The 16,257-nt window shown below is 30.8% G+C and overlaps 1 protein-coding gene across 1 annotated transcript; it reads left to right on the top strand.

Moving 5' to 3' along the window:
• The first annotated feature begins 7,792 nt into the window (after nt 1-7,792).
• Nucleotides 7,793-9,342, top strand: LOC132925561 (52 kDa repressor of the inhibitor of the protein kinase-like). The gene is made up of 6 exons (XM_060989951.1): nt 7,793-8,221; nt 8,283-8,441; nt 8,509-8,710; nt 8,807-8,892; nt 8,944-9,132; nt 9,229-9,342. The coding sequence occupies exons 1-6, from the start codon at nt 7,793-7,795 to the stop codon at nt 9,340-9,342; spliced, it is 1,179 nt and encodes a 392-aa protein (XP_060845934.1).
• Nucleotides 9,343-16,257: the final 6,915 nt, after the last annotated feature.

Here is a 16,257-nt window from a genome sequence, read left to right as displayed (position 1 = left end):
AAAATAACGAGCTGATAATATTTGTGTTTTAATAGTCGATAATATATAATGTGAAATAGACTCTATTAACAAATTTTGCAGGCTCGCGATATAAAAGAATTTTCTTTTTTTCCTTTACTTTTGAGTTGGTTTATGTGCACTAACAATATAGGAGAATGTTTAATCAGTAAGACAACCAAATCTTTAAAATTACCTTTAATATTATTTTTCCAATTTTCATTGTGACCTCTGAAGGAATGAATGATTGTGTTGTCCTAAATAGATTGTTATTTCAATTAGCTGTTTTACCAATTCTCTATTAAAGGATACTTGTTGATTATGTTCTTCTACTAATGATGGTAAGAGTCGTAAACAAGATGCTTTTAGTTTAACTTTTAATGATGCCATTATATGAGCAAAAGTTGTTTTATGTTTAACTAAAGCCATATGACCATTTTTCCAATGACTGAAACCATATTTCACCCAGGCATCATTTGAGTTTTTTATATTTATTTGTAAACTTTGTACTGCAAGCAGTAGTTGATTACGAAGGAACCGACGCCACCTTAAATATACTAAAAAATTAAAAAAATGAGCTTAAAGCCATTTTTTTCCAGGACAAGGAAATACAAAGAATATTTTCTTGTGTCACGAAATATTGTTTGTCGATCTTCTTCTTCTTCTTCTTCTTCAGATTATCGGCCCATTAAGTGCCATCGCTGCCATCACAAAACCTCTCCATTTCTCTCTATCGTATGCGTCGTCAAAAGATGACGCTTCCTCTATGTTTTTTATATCTTGAGCTATAACGTCCACCCATCGGGTCCTTGGTCTTCCTAATGGACGTTTTTTATTTATTGTGTTAATTAAAACTTCTTTTATTACTTGTCCATCCGCTCTCCAAACATGACCGAACCATTCCAGACGCTTGCTTCTTATATATGCAATAATATTTGGCCTGTTATATAACTCCTGTAGTTCTTGATTATTCCTTCTTTCATAAGTTTGCGATTCTGCATCGAATTTCGGGCCGTATATATTTCTCAGTACTTTTCTTTCGAAGGTCATTAGCCGTTTGCTGTCTCCTTTGGTCAGTGACCATGTTTCACTCGCGTATGTGATTATTGGTCGTAGATAGCTATGATACAGTAGTGTCTTTGAATTACGTGACAGTAGTTTTGATTTAAGGAGTCTCATTATGCTATAGTAGCATCGATTGCCACATGCTATTCGATCATTGATTTCTTCATGCATGTCGTTGATGCTATTTATGTTAACACCTAGGTACTTAAATACCTCCACTTTCTTGAAACTATAATCATCTACTGTTATGTGGTCTGTGTTTGGGCTTCTTCTTGCTACCATTAAGTATTTCGTCTTTTCCACATTTACACGCAGCCCTATGGTTTTACTTGCTTTCAAGAGTTTGGACGCAGTATTCATGACTTCGTCTCTAGTTTCTCCCATTACCACAATGTCATCTGCGTATGCCAATATTACTCGTTCCCCAAATATTTCCATCTTTTGACCGTCCCATACTTCTCTCATTGCTTTTTCTAATGCTAGATTAAACAAGGTGGGTGATAGAGCATCACCTTGTCTAAGGCCTGATTTTACCTCAAAAGTTTCAGACATTTCTTGAAGGAAACGGACTATGCACACAGTTCTGTTGTTACACACCCTTTTATAAGGCTTACGTACTTTTTAGGAATGCCTAGAACTTCCAGTGCTTCCCATAGTTTGTCCCTATTAATGCTATCATAAGCTTGCTTATAATCTATAAATATAAGGTGCAGTTCTTTATCAAATTCATAGAACTTAGCCATTATCTGTCTCAGTGTAAAAATATGGTCCAATGTCGATTTACCTTTTCTAAAGCCGCTTTGATACTCCCCGACTATTTCGTTAACATATAGGTTAATCCTTTCTAATATTAATGACGTATACACTTTGTAACACGTGTCTAAGAGAGATATACCTCTGTAGTTCTTTGTCTTGGTCGGGTCCCCCTTTTTTAATATAGGACATATTACTGCAAGTATTCCAGTCCTCTGGGAGGGTTTCTTTATCCCATATAATTGAGATCATTTCCATAATTTCTCTTCTTATTTCAGTACCACCTTTTTTCAGTAACTCAGCCACTATATTGTTTTCCCCAGGTGCTCTATTGTTCTTAAGCTTATTGATTATATTGTCGATTTCTTCTCGTTCTGGTTTTTCTATCATTGGTTCTGCTGTATGGTAATAGATCGTTTCGTTGCCTTCCTCTACTACTGGTTGATTTAAGAGCTGATTAAAGTATTCTTTGAAATGGCTCACTACCTCCTTCTCTTCTGTGATTAGGTTTCCGAAATCATCTGAAAGTATTCTTGTTTGTGGTTTGAAACCAGCTTTGATACTTCCGCTTTCTTTGAAAAACTTTCTAGTATTGGATCTATTCCTTTCAATTTCCTCTATCTTTTTCTTTTCATGCAACCGTTTCTCTCTCCTCAAAATTCTGTTTGTCTGTCTACTTTGTTCTTTGAAAATATTAATATTTTCCTGTGAGGAATTTTGCAACATTCTTTTTCTCAGTTCATTTCTCTTGGTTACGGCATCACTACATAAATCATTAAACCAGTCTTTTTTTCGCTGCTTATTCTCCATTCCCAAAACTTGATTTGTATTGTTTGTCGATGCAATATATAAAGTTAATGACCTCATAATGCCTCTCTACGTTTTTTTAGGTATTTATCTTCACATTTAACAAATTATAACCAACTGTTATATTATATTCAGTATACTTTTTTTGCCTTAAACATTACTATAGTGATTGACAGTAATGGCCTCAGTGAGATTCTTGGTTTTTGACTCCTCTCTAGTGAAGACAAGGAAAATATATCAGACATAGCCTCAGCATTTAAAAAATATAATCCACATAATCCTGAGTGGACAAATATCAAGTGTATAATGGCGGACAAAGATTTTAAAGAAAGAAATGTATTCAGTTACCGGGATCACAAATATTGATTTGTTTTTTTTCATTGTTTAAGGTCAACGTTACGTCAAATCGCCTGTGAAAAAATGAAAATTAACACGGGTAAGAAGTATTTTAAAACCTAAATGTATTTGTTTTCTAAATTTTTTTATGTAGAAGAAAGACTGATTTGCTTGAAAATAATACAAAGCATTGTTTATGCTAAAAATTCAATACACCATGATGAACTTTATAAAAAAATCAAAGTTATGGATATAAAATCGGTAATCGATTGCTTTAACAAAAATTGTCACAGTACAGAATATAATGGGTTATATATTTCCAATCAACATTTATATAAAATAGGTATAATTTTACTATATGATAATACTGTCAGGTTTGGTTTCAGACTCAGTTATGTACTTGTTACTTTATTGTTTTAGGAAATAGAACAAATATCAAACTTGAAAGTATTAATCAGAAAATTACACAAGTAATAACAATTTGAGATTAGACCAATTATTTCAAGGTATCTACTTAAGCACAACATAATAGCATAACATTTATATATATCTATTTATAGGGTTAGAGATGTTAATGGTAACGCTACGCGCCCAACGCGACCACATTGCCATCGAATGCTTTTCTAAAACTCTATATTTTATAGCTGGTTTAACTCAAGAAATAAAACAACTTTTTTGGTATTTAACACCATATGCGTTTTATTTAGTGCAATCACCAATAAACAAAATAGATCAAGTTAAAGTTATATCACACATTAGTATGACAGGCGTTGTGAATTCTGGAGAGGGTATCTTAAACGTTACTACAACAATATGTGAGCGCTCATTCGTAACGAGAATGTCTTCCGTGCCACAACATATTCAGTTTGAAGAAGATTTATGACCTCTCTTTGTACTGTCCAGAGTTATGTGTAGATAGGTGGACCAGAAAGTATTATCAAGACGTATGTAGAGTAATTCCTTCAATGGCTGTGTCCAACACTATGGAGCAAAACTGTGTTAATATTGTTACTGTGAGCACAATAAAAAAACGTATTTATAATCAGCACAAAAAATTTCAACATGCATATGTTCAAGCAAAAAGATTGGCCTCTGAGGTTTCTGGAATAGAGTTTTAAAAACGCTTGAAATTATTGAACTTTATTGCAAATGATTGGAAAAAAAATCGAATAATTGAAGTGGATGAAAATATAATTAAAACCAGAACTGACAGAATCTGAGAACTCAAGAGTTGGTACTCAATGAGCCTCAAGAGTTGGTACTAAAAGAGCCTCATGAGACTGTTCTTAATGAGTTACCAATATTATCACCTAGAATTCCAAAAAGGCGCCGTCCAAAAGGTAACCCTAACAGATTAATTGTATAATTAGACTTATACTTATCATTTCACTTACTTAAACCATAATATAATAATATGTAGGTAACGATAAGGCAGCAATTGGCATTCCAAAAAAAAGAAAAATAGTTTCAGTAGGGTTGGTTTCATTTCAAAAACTGCCATTGAAAATGAAACAATGTGAAATGTTAAAATAGTTGGTGGATGAAGAGTCAGCAATGTTTGCAAATGATGAGCTATGCGCCTATGCCCGAAGAGAAATTTTAAGTACCTAACACTGTGAAATAACCCCTGGTGGTCAACCTATTAATTAACTTATTAACACATAAAATGCTACGTTCGAAAGTAACACAAGGAATTTACATAATATTATTTCGTAATAATTCATAACTAGTTTTTGGAAGTTTATGACATAAAACAACTTTAAAAGTGAATTATAAAAGTATGCATTCTTATTGGGTTTGATATTGTTTATTTTAGCGGGTATTAATTATTTTTTCCGAATTACGACCACGGCGAATGCCGATAGCGATGTCAACAATGCGGCTGTGCTATTTCAGTGGCGTAATTACGGGGGGGGATTTGGGTGTCGTATCCCCCCCCATGACCTTTTTTTTTTTAAGACTGGTTAACTACATTTACCTATGTATTTCTTTATCTAATAATATTATTATAAATAGCCTATATTTTATATTTCATAAAAATAATACAAAAAAAAACACAAATCCTTTATGGTAGTTGTACATAATACCATTGATTATATTTATAATCAATGATAATACTTCGTAGTTCGTTATAAACGCAGCCACACATGTGTAAAACTGTTGCAAAACATTTTGTGTATGTTTTGACTTTTTGAGTATTGAGTTTGATTATGCATTGTGTAGTGGTACAAAAATAAACCACCGAGCGGTAAAATATTATTTTATCGTGGATCGACGACGCTCGATGATTATCACGTTATTTTATCTAAATTAAAGACTATCGTTCTATTGAACTAAAAATAACTCATCGAATTGTACATTTAATCGGAATTTTCGTAATGACTTTCGTAGTTTCGTCGTCATTTGGTAATCGGACAATCGGTAATCGGTTAAAATTTACAGTTTCAATCAGCAATCGGCATTCAACTTTTATAATTCATATACTGATATTAGTCTATTACATTCGTCATTCGTGTCTCGTGTGGTTGTGGTTTTGCGTTAATTTTAATATTTTTATTATTTACTCGCCTCTCAGTTATTTTTAAAATTATCAAAATGGAAGGAAAAAGAAAAAAAGATGAAAATACGAAAAATTCACTATTTAATTATTTTAAAAAACAAAATCGTGATGATGTAAGTACTTAGATCAATTTATAAAATGTTTTTTTTTTTAATTAAAATTTTTATTTATTTTGTAAATTGTAAAGGCTCATCTAAATTAGAATGTGATAAATGACCCAGGTCCCAGAGATGGCACTACGGCAGAAACACCAGAAACACAGATTAATGTATTGTCAGGAGAACAGCCTTCATGTTCAACATCAAAAGAAGTAATAATAAATAATATCTAGAACTTAGTATAACTTAGTAGTTGAGATGTTTTAAATATTTTGTTTTAAACTAGTGCTTATAACAAGATAATAATGTATTATTATTATTACAATCTATTTAAATTAATCAAACATGGTTTGTTTAAAAAAAAGCATACAAAAACTAAAAAAATCAATAATTAATTGCCTTAGTAGCTTACTTCCATTTATAAAATGGAATATTGAATATTAAATAATTGATTATATTATACTTTTACTTATTACAAGGCTTAAACGATAAATGTTAATATATTTTAGAACCTGTACTTTAAATTTTGATTTTTGTTATTTTTCCTCAGGTTGAAATTATTGATAATGGATTGGAAACTAATTTTAGATCAAATGATATAGGGCTTTTTGTTAATCGTACACTTACTGACGCTGATAAAAAAATTGTAAGTCAAATAGTAATAGCACTGTAATAAACTATTTTCCATATCAAATCTATTATCTTATTTATTTCAATAGCAATTAACAAAATAATATATCATCATTTTTTTATGCTTATGCAGTCTTATATCTTTATTAAATATTGTACTTACTACTATCATTTGATTATTTGCTTTATGCTAAATGCTTAATATATTATAGGTGCTTAGAAATTTATGGATACCAAATGTAAATTATGAGTTTCCATTGTTAGAAAAATATAAAATAAGAGGTTTGAAATATCAACATAAATGGTTTGCAGAATTCAATTGGCTTGCTTACTCGGAGATAAAACAAGGAGTTTTTTGCAAGTACTGTTTGCTTTTTGCTAAACATGGTGGAGTTGGTAGCCAGCCTCTGGGGCAACTTGTTTCAAATGCTTTTACTAATTGGAAAAAAGCAAAAGAGGTTTTTAATAGATATTAGATATCATAATGTTGCTTTTTTTATTAGACTCTTAGAGATTAGGACTACAAATAATTCATTTTTTTAAATTAAATTAATATGTTATTAAAAAAATTAAAAAAATAATTATTTGTTATCCTACTTGGCAAGTCTAACAAAAAAAAAAAAAAAATTATTATATTTTCTATATTTAATAGTAAAATTATACATTCTTTTTAATTTTAGACTTTTCGAAATCATTCCCAATTAAAGTATCATTTATCATCTAAACTAGATGCTGACCATTTTTTGTCTATACTTGACCATAAACAAGTTTCCATAGTCGATAAAATAGAAACAAATAGGACGGAACAAATTAAATTAAATAGAAGTCGTTTAATTCCAATAATTGAATGTGTAGTGTTATGTGGACGACAAGAAATAGCCCTCCGAGGACATCGAGATTCTGGAAAAATCAATGGTAACTATTGAGACTTGCTACTATGTATTACCTATTATGATAATGTTAAGTGGTTGAGTTATTTATATTTTTCATTATTAGTGAATATTAATTTTTATTAATTTTACATGATTTTTATTATTGTAGAATTTGAAAACCAAGGTAACTTCCGGGCAATATTAAAATATAGATCCCATGGTGATACTTTCTTAAATAATATTCTTCAAGAAGGAAGTGGTTATAAATACATTTCACCAAAGATACAAAATGAAATTGTTTGTATCTGTGATCAATTGATTTTAAAAGAAATAGTTGGGAAAGTAAATGCAGCTGATGGGTTTGCAGTTTTAGCTGACGAAACAACAGATATTGCTACAAAAGAGCAGTTAACATTATGCGTTCGTTTTATAGATGGCAACAATAAAGTAAATGAAAGTTTTCTTAAATTTGTTATTATCCACAGTTTAACGGGTACTCACTTAGCATCTGCTATAATAAATGGTAATGATAAATGATTTATCAAAACAATTAGTTTTAAATAATTTATTGATAATAACATACCTACTAGTTTTATGTACTTTCTGCACTCAGGTTTAAAAAGTTGTGGTATTAATTGTGAACATTTAATTGGCCAAGGGATGGTGCCTCTAATATGAGTGGAAAATACAAGGGAGTCCAAGCAATAGTTAGAGCAGAATATCCTAAAGCCATTTATGTTCATTGCGCTGCTCACACTTTAAATTTAGCAGTTTCAAATGCATCAAATATTCAACCAATTAGAAATTGCCTTGGTATTATTGAGAAACTTTACGACTTTTTCAATACTCCAAAACGCAACAATATGCTTTTAAATTGTATTGAAAATGTAAATGAAACACCAAATGCAAAATCATTAAAGAGACTATGTGCTACACGTTGGATTCAAAGATATGATGCAGTTAGTGATTTTGTGGAGCTATTTCCATATGTTATCGATGCTTTATATAATATTTCAAATTGGCATGACTCTTCAGCAACAGATGCCTCATTACTATCTAAATCAATTGACTCGGAATTTATTATATCACTTCAAGTTGTAAAAGTAAATCAATAATTATAATTACACGTACAAAATAATTATATTCATATTTATGTTACTATAGTTGTTGTTTTCTTATGGCTTACCTTTGTGTAAGCAATTACAAAAAATAAAAATTGATTTGAAAGAAGCTGTCGAACTTTCTAATGATACTGTTAAACATTTAGAATCAATTAGAGCTAATGCAGAAAAAGAGTTCCACAAACTATTTGTACAGGCAGAAGTCAGTATTATTTTCAACAACTAATAAATAATTTTATGAATGTATATTTAAAAGTTAATTTATTTAGACTATGGCTTTGGTAATTGATCTTGTGTTGGATGTAAAAAGAATCACCAAAAGACAAAAAAATAGAGGAAACCCATGTACAGATAATGCAAGAAATTTAGATATTGAAGAATACTATCGAATTACAATTTTTATTCCTTACCTAGAACTTTTTATAAACGAGTTGACCGAACGATTCTTATCTCATAAATCTATTTTTAATGGTATTTAATTATTGTAAATCTTGAATTTCTTTGCATGTTAATTTGAACATTTGCAACTTCTAAATTAATTAAATAATTGTTTTAACTATTCTACAGGATTTGAATGCTTATTTTCTAAACATGAGCTTACTACTAAAGAAGAAAATGAATTTACTGAATTAATTAAATTTTATTCTCCTATGGTTTCCAATAATTCTTCGGTTTTGGTTGAATTAAAACTGTGGTAATCTAAGATACAACGATGTGAAAAAATACCAAATACCGGACTTGAAGCACTGGATATTTGTAACAAAGACATATATCCCAATATTTATGTTCTCCTAAAAGTGCTATGCACTTTACCGGTAACAACATCTTCACCTGAACGTATGTTTTCTACTCTGAAAAGAGTGAAAACATATTTAAGAAACACAATGTCTGAGGTTTGAAATTAATTAATTTAATGTATTAAATACTTATTTATATGATAGAGATTAAATTTAAGTATATTATCTAATTCTTTACTTTTTATTCTGCAGAATCTATTAAATGGCCTCGCTATGTTGGCCATTCATAAAAATATAACAATTGACCCGGAAGAAGTGATTAACGAATTAGCATTAAAGCCACGTAGAGTGGATCTCTTATTGTGAAGTATAAACTGCATTAAACTGTTATGAAGATATCAATAAAGTATAATACCTATTCAGTATTTGTAAATGTGAATATTTTGTAATCATTTATTCCATGTCTCATCGTATATTGCACTGAAAGGTGCTTATTATAAATGCTTTTTATTTTTTATTTTTTTTAGGGGGGGGGTATAAGTAAAATGTTAAAAAATTTCATCCCCCCCCACAAACATGACCAAATTACGCCACTGTGCTATTTCCAAATATGTATTATTTTATTATTTTTGTTGTTACTAAAAATCGTAATTATTTATTTTTTATCATTTTTCCTTACATCGAATAATGAAAATTACATTAAAATATTATCCAACTCTGATGGCTTGTGAAAAGATAGATGTAATACCACGCTCCCGGTGGATTTTTTTTTAACCACAGCTATACGTGAACCACATCAGACGGCACTATGGTAGGCGGTAGCCATATACAAGTTAGACGCCGTTCGTTGCAGGCGCTATGCGCTATGCACGTTCGTCACGACTAATAAGTATATTATACTATTATGTGGTTCGTGTTAAGCAATAGTGTAGTTGAATAATATTATTCTATTTGCACTCGAAGGCATAATATTTTATGCGGCGATCGTAACTGATTGAGATATTTATATATATTTTTATGAATGTGTGAAACGTGATGATGAATCAATAGCATCCGTTAATTTAGCAACACAACAACCAATTAAAATTTTGTAAATAATGTTGCGTATGTGTAATTACGAGCTACGACGGTATGTTTAAAGAGTACCTACTAACATTGTGATGTTATTTATTTTAAAAATATAAATTATTTGTTAATTTATAATTCAATGGGGTCAGCCCTATTGTAGTATAGAATGTGATACAAATGACCGGTGTGCTCATATATTATATTATAAATATAAATTGAATATTATCAAGATTGTGAACACGAGTGGACACCAAATTACTACTGAGCATATTTAAGGAACGACCAGTGAGAAACAAATTGTTTTTAAAATGGGTAAGTGGGTTTATTACATTTTTGAGTGTTTCTATGTATGAAACGTAACTTTTTGTAAGATTTGCTGATTTACCTTTAAGGATAAATTTGATTTGAATTGAACACAAGGTTTTTTATCGAATGAACTCTTATTAAAGGTTGTATTCAATAAATGGTTTAAGCAATACGATTTTTACAATCAGTGATTAAAACAATTTTACATTACTCTATACTTAAAGGTACCTAGAAAATTATTTTTACTTAAATTTAAAAATGTATACCAATTCCTGGTTAGTTGGTTGAATCTGATATTCAATAAATGTATGTATACATTTTGCATCTTTTGCAAAAATAAGAAATCTTACGTTATTACTAAAATTTTGAGGCAAATCATTTATAAATAATTAAATTTAGAAGAGGTGATAGATTCGAGTCTTGTGATACTTGAATCTCTTTCGAAATTCGAAATTATACATTTTTTTTATATTATGTATTGCAGGTATAATACATCTTTGCTAACTTGTGAAATACTATATATAATGACACGCTCCTGACGGATTATTATCTAACTACTGCTATAGAATCTCTTCAGACAGCAGCTAGTTGTTTCAACCGAACTACTATAATATAATAAAATGGATATAATAATTATGTGGTACAATGGTAACAATCAATAAGTAGCTGCTGGCGTGTGTGGGGTACATCTATAGCTGTGGTTAAATAATAATCCGCCGGGAGCTTAGATTTTATAGTTCAATGGTTGTAACTAGGATATTGACAGTACCTACAGATGTTCGGCATGACTATTTATAATGCGGTTTGCGTTAGTACGAGTTAAAGAAACGTTTAGTTAAGTAATATTATATTTGATCTTGAACGCATTATATTATGTTATGCGGTGAACATAACAGATTGAGGTATATCATATGCAATATATATTTTATGGACGTGTGAATCGTAATGAATGAATGGCAGCTGTTAATTTGACAACACCAAAACTAACCGAAATTTTGTAAATACTGTGTAGGTGAAAATACGAACTGCACTAATTTGCTCATACGAAATACAAAATTCTAGGCGAGAATGCATACGATTTACTTTTTAAGAAATATTATTTCTTATGGTTTTGTTTGTTTATTAGATATTGACATGTCTGGGCATATTAGCTTACAATTTTCTGAAAACACTGACCTAACCTATCCTACTAGGTAACCAAATTATTTATTTAAAAAATATATTTTTGCTGATGTAACGATGACCACTATATGTTCAAAATATATCAAAATTCAAATGCCATAAGCAATATAATATTTTTGTTTATAAATGCATAGAACTTATAAAAGTTATTGTTGTGTTAACTTGGTCCTTCAACTTTCATTGCAAGAGAATTGATTTTAAGCTTAAAGCAATTAAAAGTAAATTCAATTAATCAAACTGATGGTATGTATACATACAATTAAATAAATCATTCTTGTAGTTTCATTTAAGTTATTTTAACTGTATTAAGTATATTTTAGTTACATGAATTATAGAATATAAATTTCATCTTTCAATTAAATCATGCATATGCTTTATGTTATGAACTACCTATGTTATTCATTTTAATGCTTTATATAATTAATTACTATAAATAAAATTTAAATAGGTTTATCACGGGGCCGTATTTAAAAATTTGGTGCCCAAGGGCACATCATTTATGCCCTCCGCTAATTATTTATTATTATTATTATTTATTTATTACGGGTCACGAGCCCAATATAATGTACAAAAATATATAAATTTAACCTAAGTGGGTGTTACAGTTACCCAACTATACAAATAGAAATTTTATGGAGATAATAGTAATAATACAAACACATGATATAATATATAGTAGGACATAAATATTTACATATTTTAGGTACATAATAGTAATAATACAATATTCATTGATATCTAATGAACAAGTGAGGGTACTCATTGCCAAGGCGCATCATCCTATCAATTGGCTGGTTTCTGCCGTAATTAGTATTGTGAAGAGTAATAGCAAAGGTAGCGGATGACCTAGTTTGACGGGAAGGAACTTTAAAACCAACTTGTGCGAGTATGGAAGGAGCATCAATTAGTTTGTGTAAAAAGAGTAAGTTAGCTTTAACTCTTCTATCAGCTAAAGAGACAAGACCTAATTTTTGCATTACTGGATGGTAGTCGTGAGGTGGATGATTAATTTTCAGAATAAATGCTGATGAGCTTAAAAATCTTCTTTGGACACGTTCTATAAGAGATGAATCCACTGTCGTACAGGGGTCCCATAGTACTGAGGCATACTCAAGAAGGGATCTAACAAGGGAACAGTAAATAGACTTACGTGATACAGATAATTTAAACTCTTTAGATAATCGTAGCACAAAACCAAGTGTCTTTAGAGATTTACAGCACATTGCTTCGATATGAGGGTGAAAGCTCAGTTTGGGACAGAGTATAACACCTAAATCTTTTTTCATAGATACCGATTCAACGATTGAGTTATTGATGATATATGTATATTTGATAATAGACCTACTTCTAGAGAATGACATACTGTGACATTTATTTGTATTGAACTGGAGTCCAATAGAATTGAACCAGGAAACCATGGATTTAAGCTCACTTTGTAAACAGTTACAGTCACTTAATAAGTCAACACGACTTAAGATTTTAAGGTCATCTGCAAACATAAGGAACTTGGCGGAGGGTATCACATTCTTTAGGCCATTAATAAATAAAGAAAAAATAATAGGGGACAGGTGGCCTCCTTGAGGAACACCCGAGGGAATTTCGATCGGTTAGATGTATGTCCAAAAATTTTGACCCATTGGACTCTGCCCGTTAGGTATGATTTAAGCCATGAAAGACTAGGCTCACCAGATCCCGACTTGTACAGATCATCCATGAGAGTTTGGTGATCGACTCTGTCGAAAGCTTTAGCAAAATCCGTGAATATGACGTCAACCTGAGAGTGCTGTTCGAAAGCTTTAAGGATGTAGTTGTTAAGTATAATTAAGTTCGATGCGGCCCGGTCTGAAGTCATATTGTTCGTCAATTAATATATTGTTAACCGAAGGTTGAATATTCCGTAGCACCAGTAGCTCAAACAACTTGGCAATATGACTTAAGATTGAAATTGGTCTATAATTTTTCACATCAGACTTATCCCCTGATTTGAATATCGGGGTTACAGAGCTCATCTTCAGCATTTTTGGAAAGACACCCAAATCCATAGAACGCCTAGATAGCAACCACAGAGGATAGCATAAGGCCGACTTGATATTGAACAGAAAAGTACCAGATAAGCCATCAGGTCCGGTAGATTTAACGTTTTTTAAAGCAGAGAGAGAGACCAACATCAACATCATCGACAGAGAATATACAGTCGCAGGTAAATTATGATGAGAAAAAGGAGTGTCAGGGTCGTGATGATTATGAAAATTTCGTAGATAGACTGACTTGAAGTACGATGAGAAGATTGGAGAATCGACTCAGGCCCAGAACTAGTTGCATCGTTTTAGAAGACTGAATTAGGGATTCCAGTGCCAGATTTATGTTTGCGTACGAAGTCCCAAAAGGAACGTGGATTTTTATTTAGTTGATTTTCAGTGCGAGACAAAAATTCACTATGACATTTTTTGTAGGTACTCAATCTTATATTGCGCCCGAAGAGTAGAAAATTCAGAGTAGTCACGGGGACATTGAGTAGATTTATACTTCGCATGCTTCTTTTTTTTTTCTCAAACAATAGATTTTAGATCTCTAGAAAACCAACTAGGAAATCTTGAAGGTTTGTACCTGACTTCAGGAACGAAATTTAAGACACAATAATGTAAGGCGTCATAAAGTGCGTGCGTTGCTGAGTCAATATCAAGTGAAGTAATGGTTAAAAGCCAATTAAACGAATTCAAAAATGAGCAAATATGCGTGTTATCAATAGATGGCAGTTCATGGGTGAAAGTGAAAACTAAGTCCAAAGCTGGATGGTAAGGATCACTTGGTACAACCACAGTATCAGATTTTGAAATATACGTGTTAGGGTTATTTGAGAATACTAGGTCAAGGATATTACCTGAAGAGTTAGGTACACTATTTAACTGGAAAAAGTTGAGAAATGCAAATATTTCGGGCATGCAATGTATTCTTGTACCTGAGACAGAAGTGTGAGAGAGCCCATAGTTGTCGTTAGACCAGCTTACGTTTGGAAGATTAAAATCGCCACAAAATAAGAATACCCAATCGTAATGGGTAGAGATTATAATTTGGACAGCTGACATAAAGGACTCATAAGTATGGATAGGACTGTTTGGAGGGATGTAAACGGAGCAAACAATAAATGCAACATGATTGGTTGTAAATTTCACAAATACATGTTCAACATTGAAAATTGATGTGGGCAATAACTAGCCACCACCTCGACGACAATTACTAGTTAAATTATTTCTATCACACCGAAAAATAAAATAGTTTGACAAACCTAATTCATTATCATAAAAACTATCAGTGAGCCATGTCTCGGTTAACACATTCGAGACGAATCACGCGCGAGGCGCATGATACAACTATGTCAATGGAGACGGAACATTTTCGCTCCTTTTTTCCCCTGGAGACGAACAGTTTTTACCAATTTTCGTACAATTATTATGCTTTCGTATTTTAATAAACTTTTATGGTTTTTTCACTATAATATAGTAGAAATGTTGTTGTTTTTAAAAAAAAAAAAATAATTTTCATAACTTAAATACTTCATATTTTTCTTACCGGTCAAAACACGATCAAAAATGACAAAAAAAAAAAAGTCGACCGATTTTTTTTTAATATAAAACTTCAAAAATAACATTTTTCTTTATTCATAAATTCAAAATAAATAACATAATTTATTTATTACCAAAAAACTTAAATATAAAAACAAATTTATAAAAAATAATCTTAATATTCATACTACTTCAGAATTCATGGGTAGTATAAAACAAGTTAAAAAAAAATAATAAAATTACTGAAAATTCCTATATAAAATGTGTTAATACTAATAATGATTTTTAATTTACAACCAATAATTATTTATAGTGTGATATTTTTCAAAACAATCCTCAATACATAACGGTGTATCACACTGTTTGCAATAAAACGAAGTTTCTTTTCTTCCTCTTTTGCCACTTATATATTTTATTTTATCTGCACAAACTTTACAGACTCTTCTTGGATTTCGCTTTGATGCTGTTGATGGTATACGTGCAATAAAATGTCGTCCTGACAGCCGATTTGTAACCGTATCATTATAGTTGTCTTGATTATAGCCACTTTTTTCTGCCAGTTGTAAGCCCAAATTAATTATAAATGTCCTTAATGTTATTTTTTTGTGTTGGTTTACTCTGTTCTTCAATATGTAACTATTTACAACTGTTACCATAAATAAATGAAAGAACATTTTTTTCCACCATTTTAAACTTTTTCTCTGAAATGGATAATATGAAACCATTTGATCTCCGTGATCAACACCTGTTTTGTTTATATTGTAGTCAATAATAGAATTAGGTTTAAACTTAAGAAGTTCACCAGTTTTAGATCTAACTGAGACTTGTTTCATATCTGCTGAATGAGCTGTTGATAACATCAACACGTCTCTTGTATCTCTCCATTTGATACATACCAAAGGACCTTGTTTCGAATATGTCATTTCACCTTTTTGTAATTTTTCCTTTACTACTTCTTTAGGTAGTCCTTTACGGTTAGACATAACCGTACCTACACCATTTGTATTTTTTTTCCAAAGAGCATTTAGAAGTGCTGGGCTTGTATAAAATCTATCCATGTACACAGTGTGACCTTTATAATAATACTCTTCTAAAAGTCTATCAAACAAAGCAATTATCGAATTATCTTTTTGATTTTTACCAGAATAAATTTCAAATTTTA

The sequence above is a fragment of the Rhopalosiphum padi genome, chromosome 3 (assembly GCF_020882245.1).
Source record: "Rhopalosiphum padi isolate XX-2018 chromosome 3, ASM2088224v1, whole genome shotgun sequence".
In the NCBI taxonomy this organism is placed as follows: domain Eukaryota; kingdom Metazoa; phylum Arthropoda; class Insecta; order Hemiptera; family Aphididae; genus Rhopalosiphum; species Rhopalosiphum padi.
This window is presented reverse-complemented; position numbering and strand designations above follow the sequence as displayed.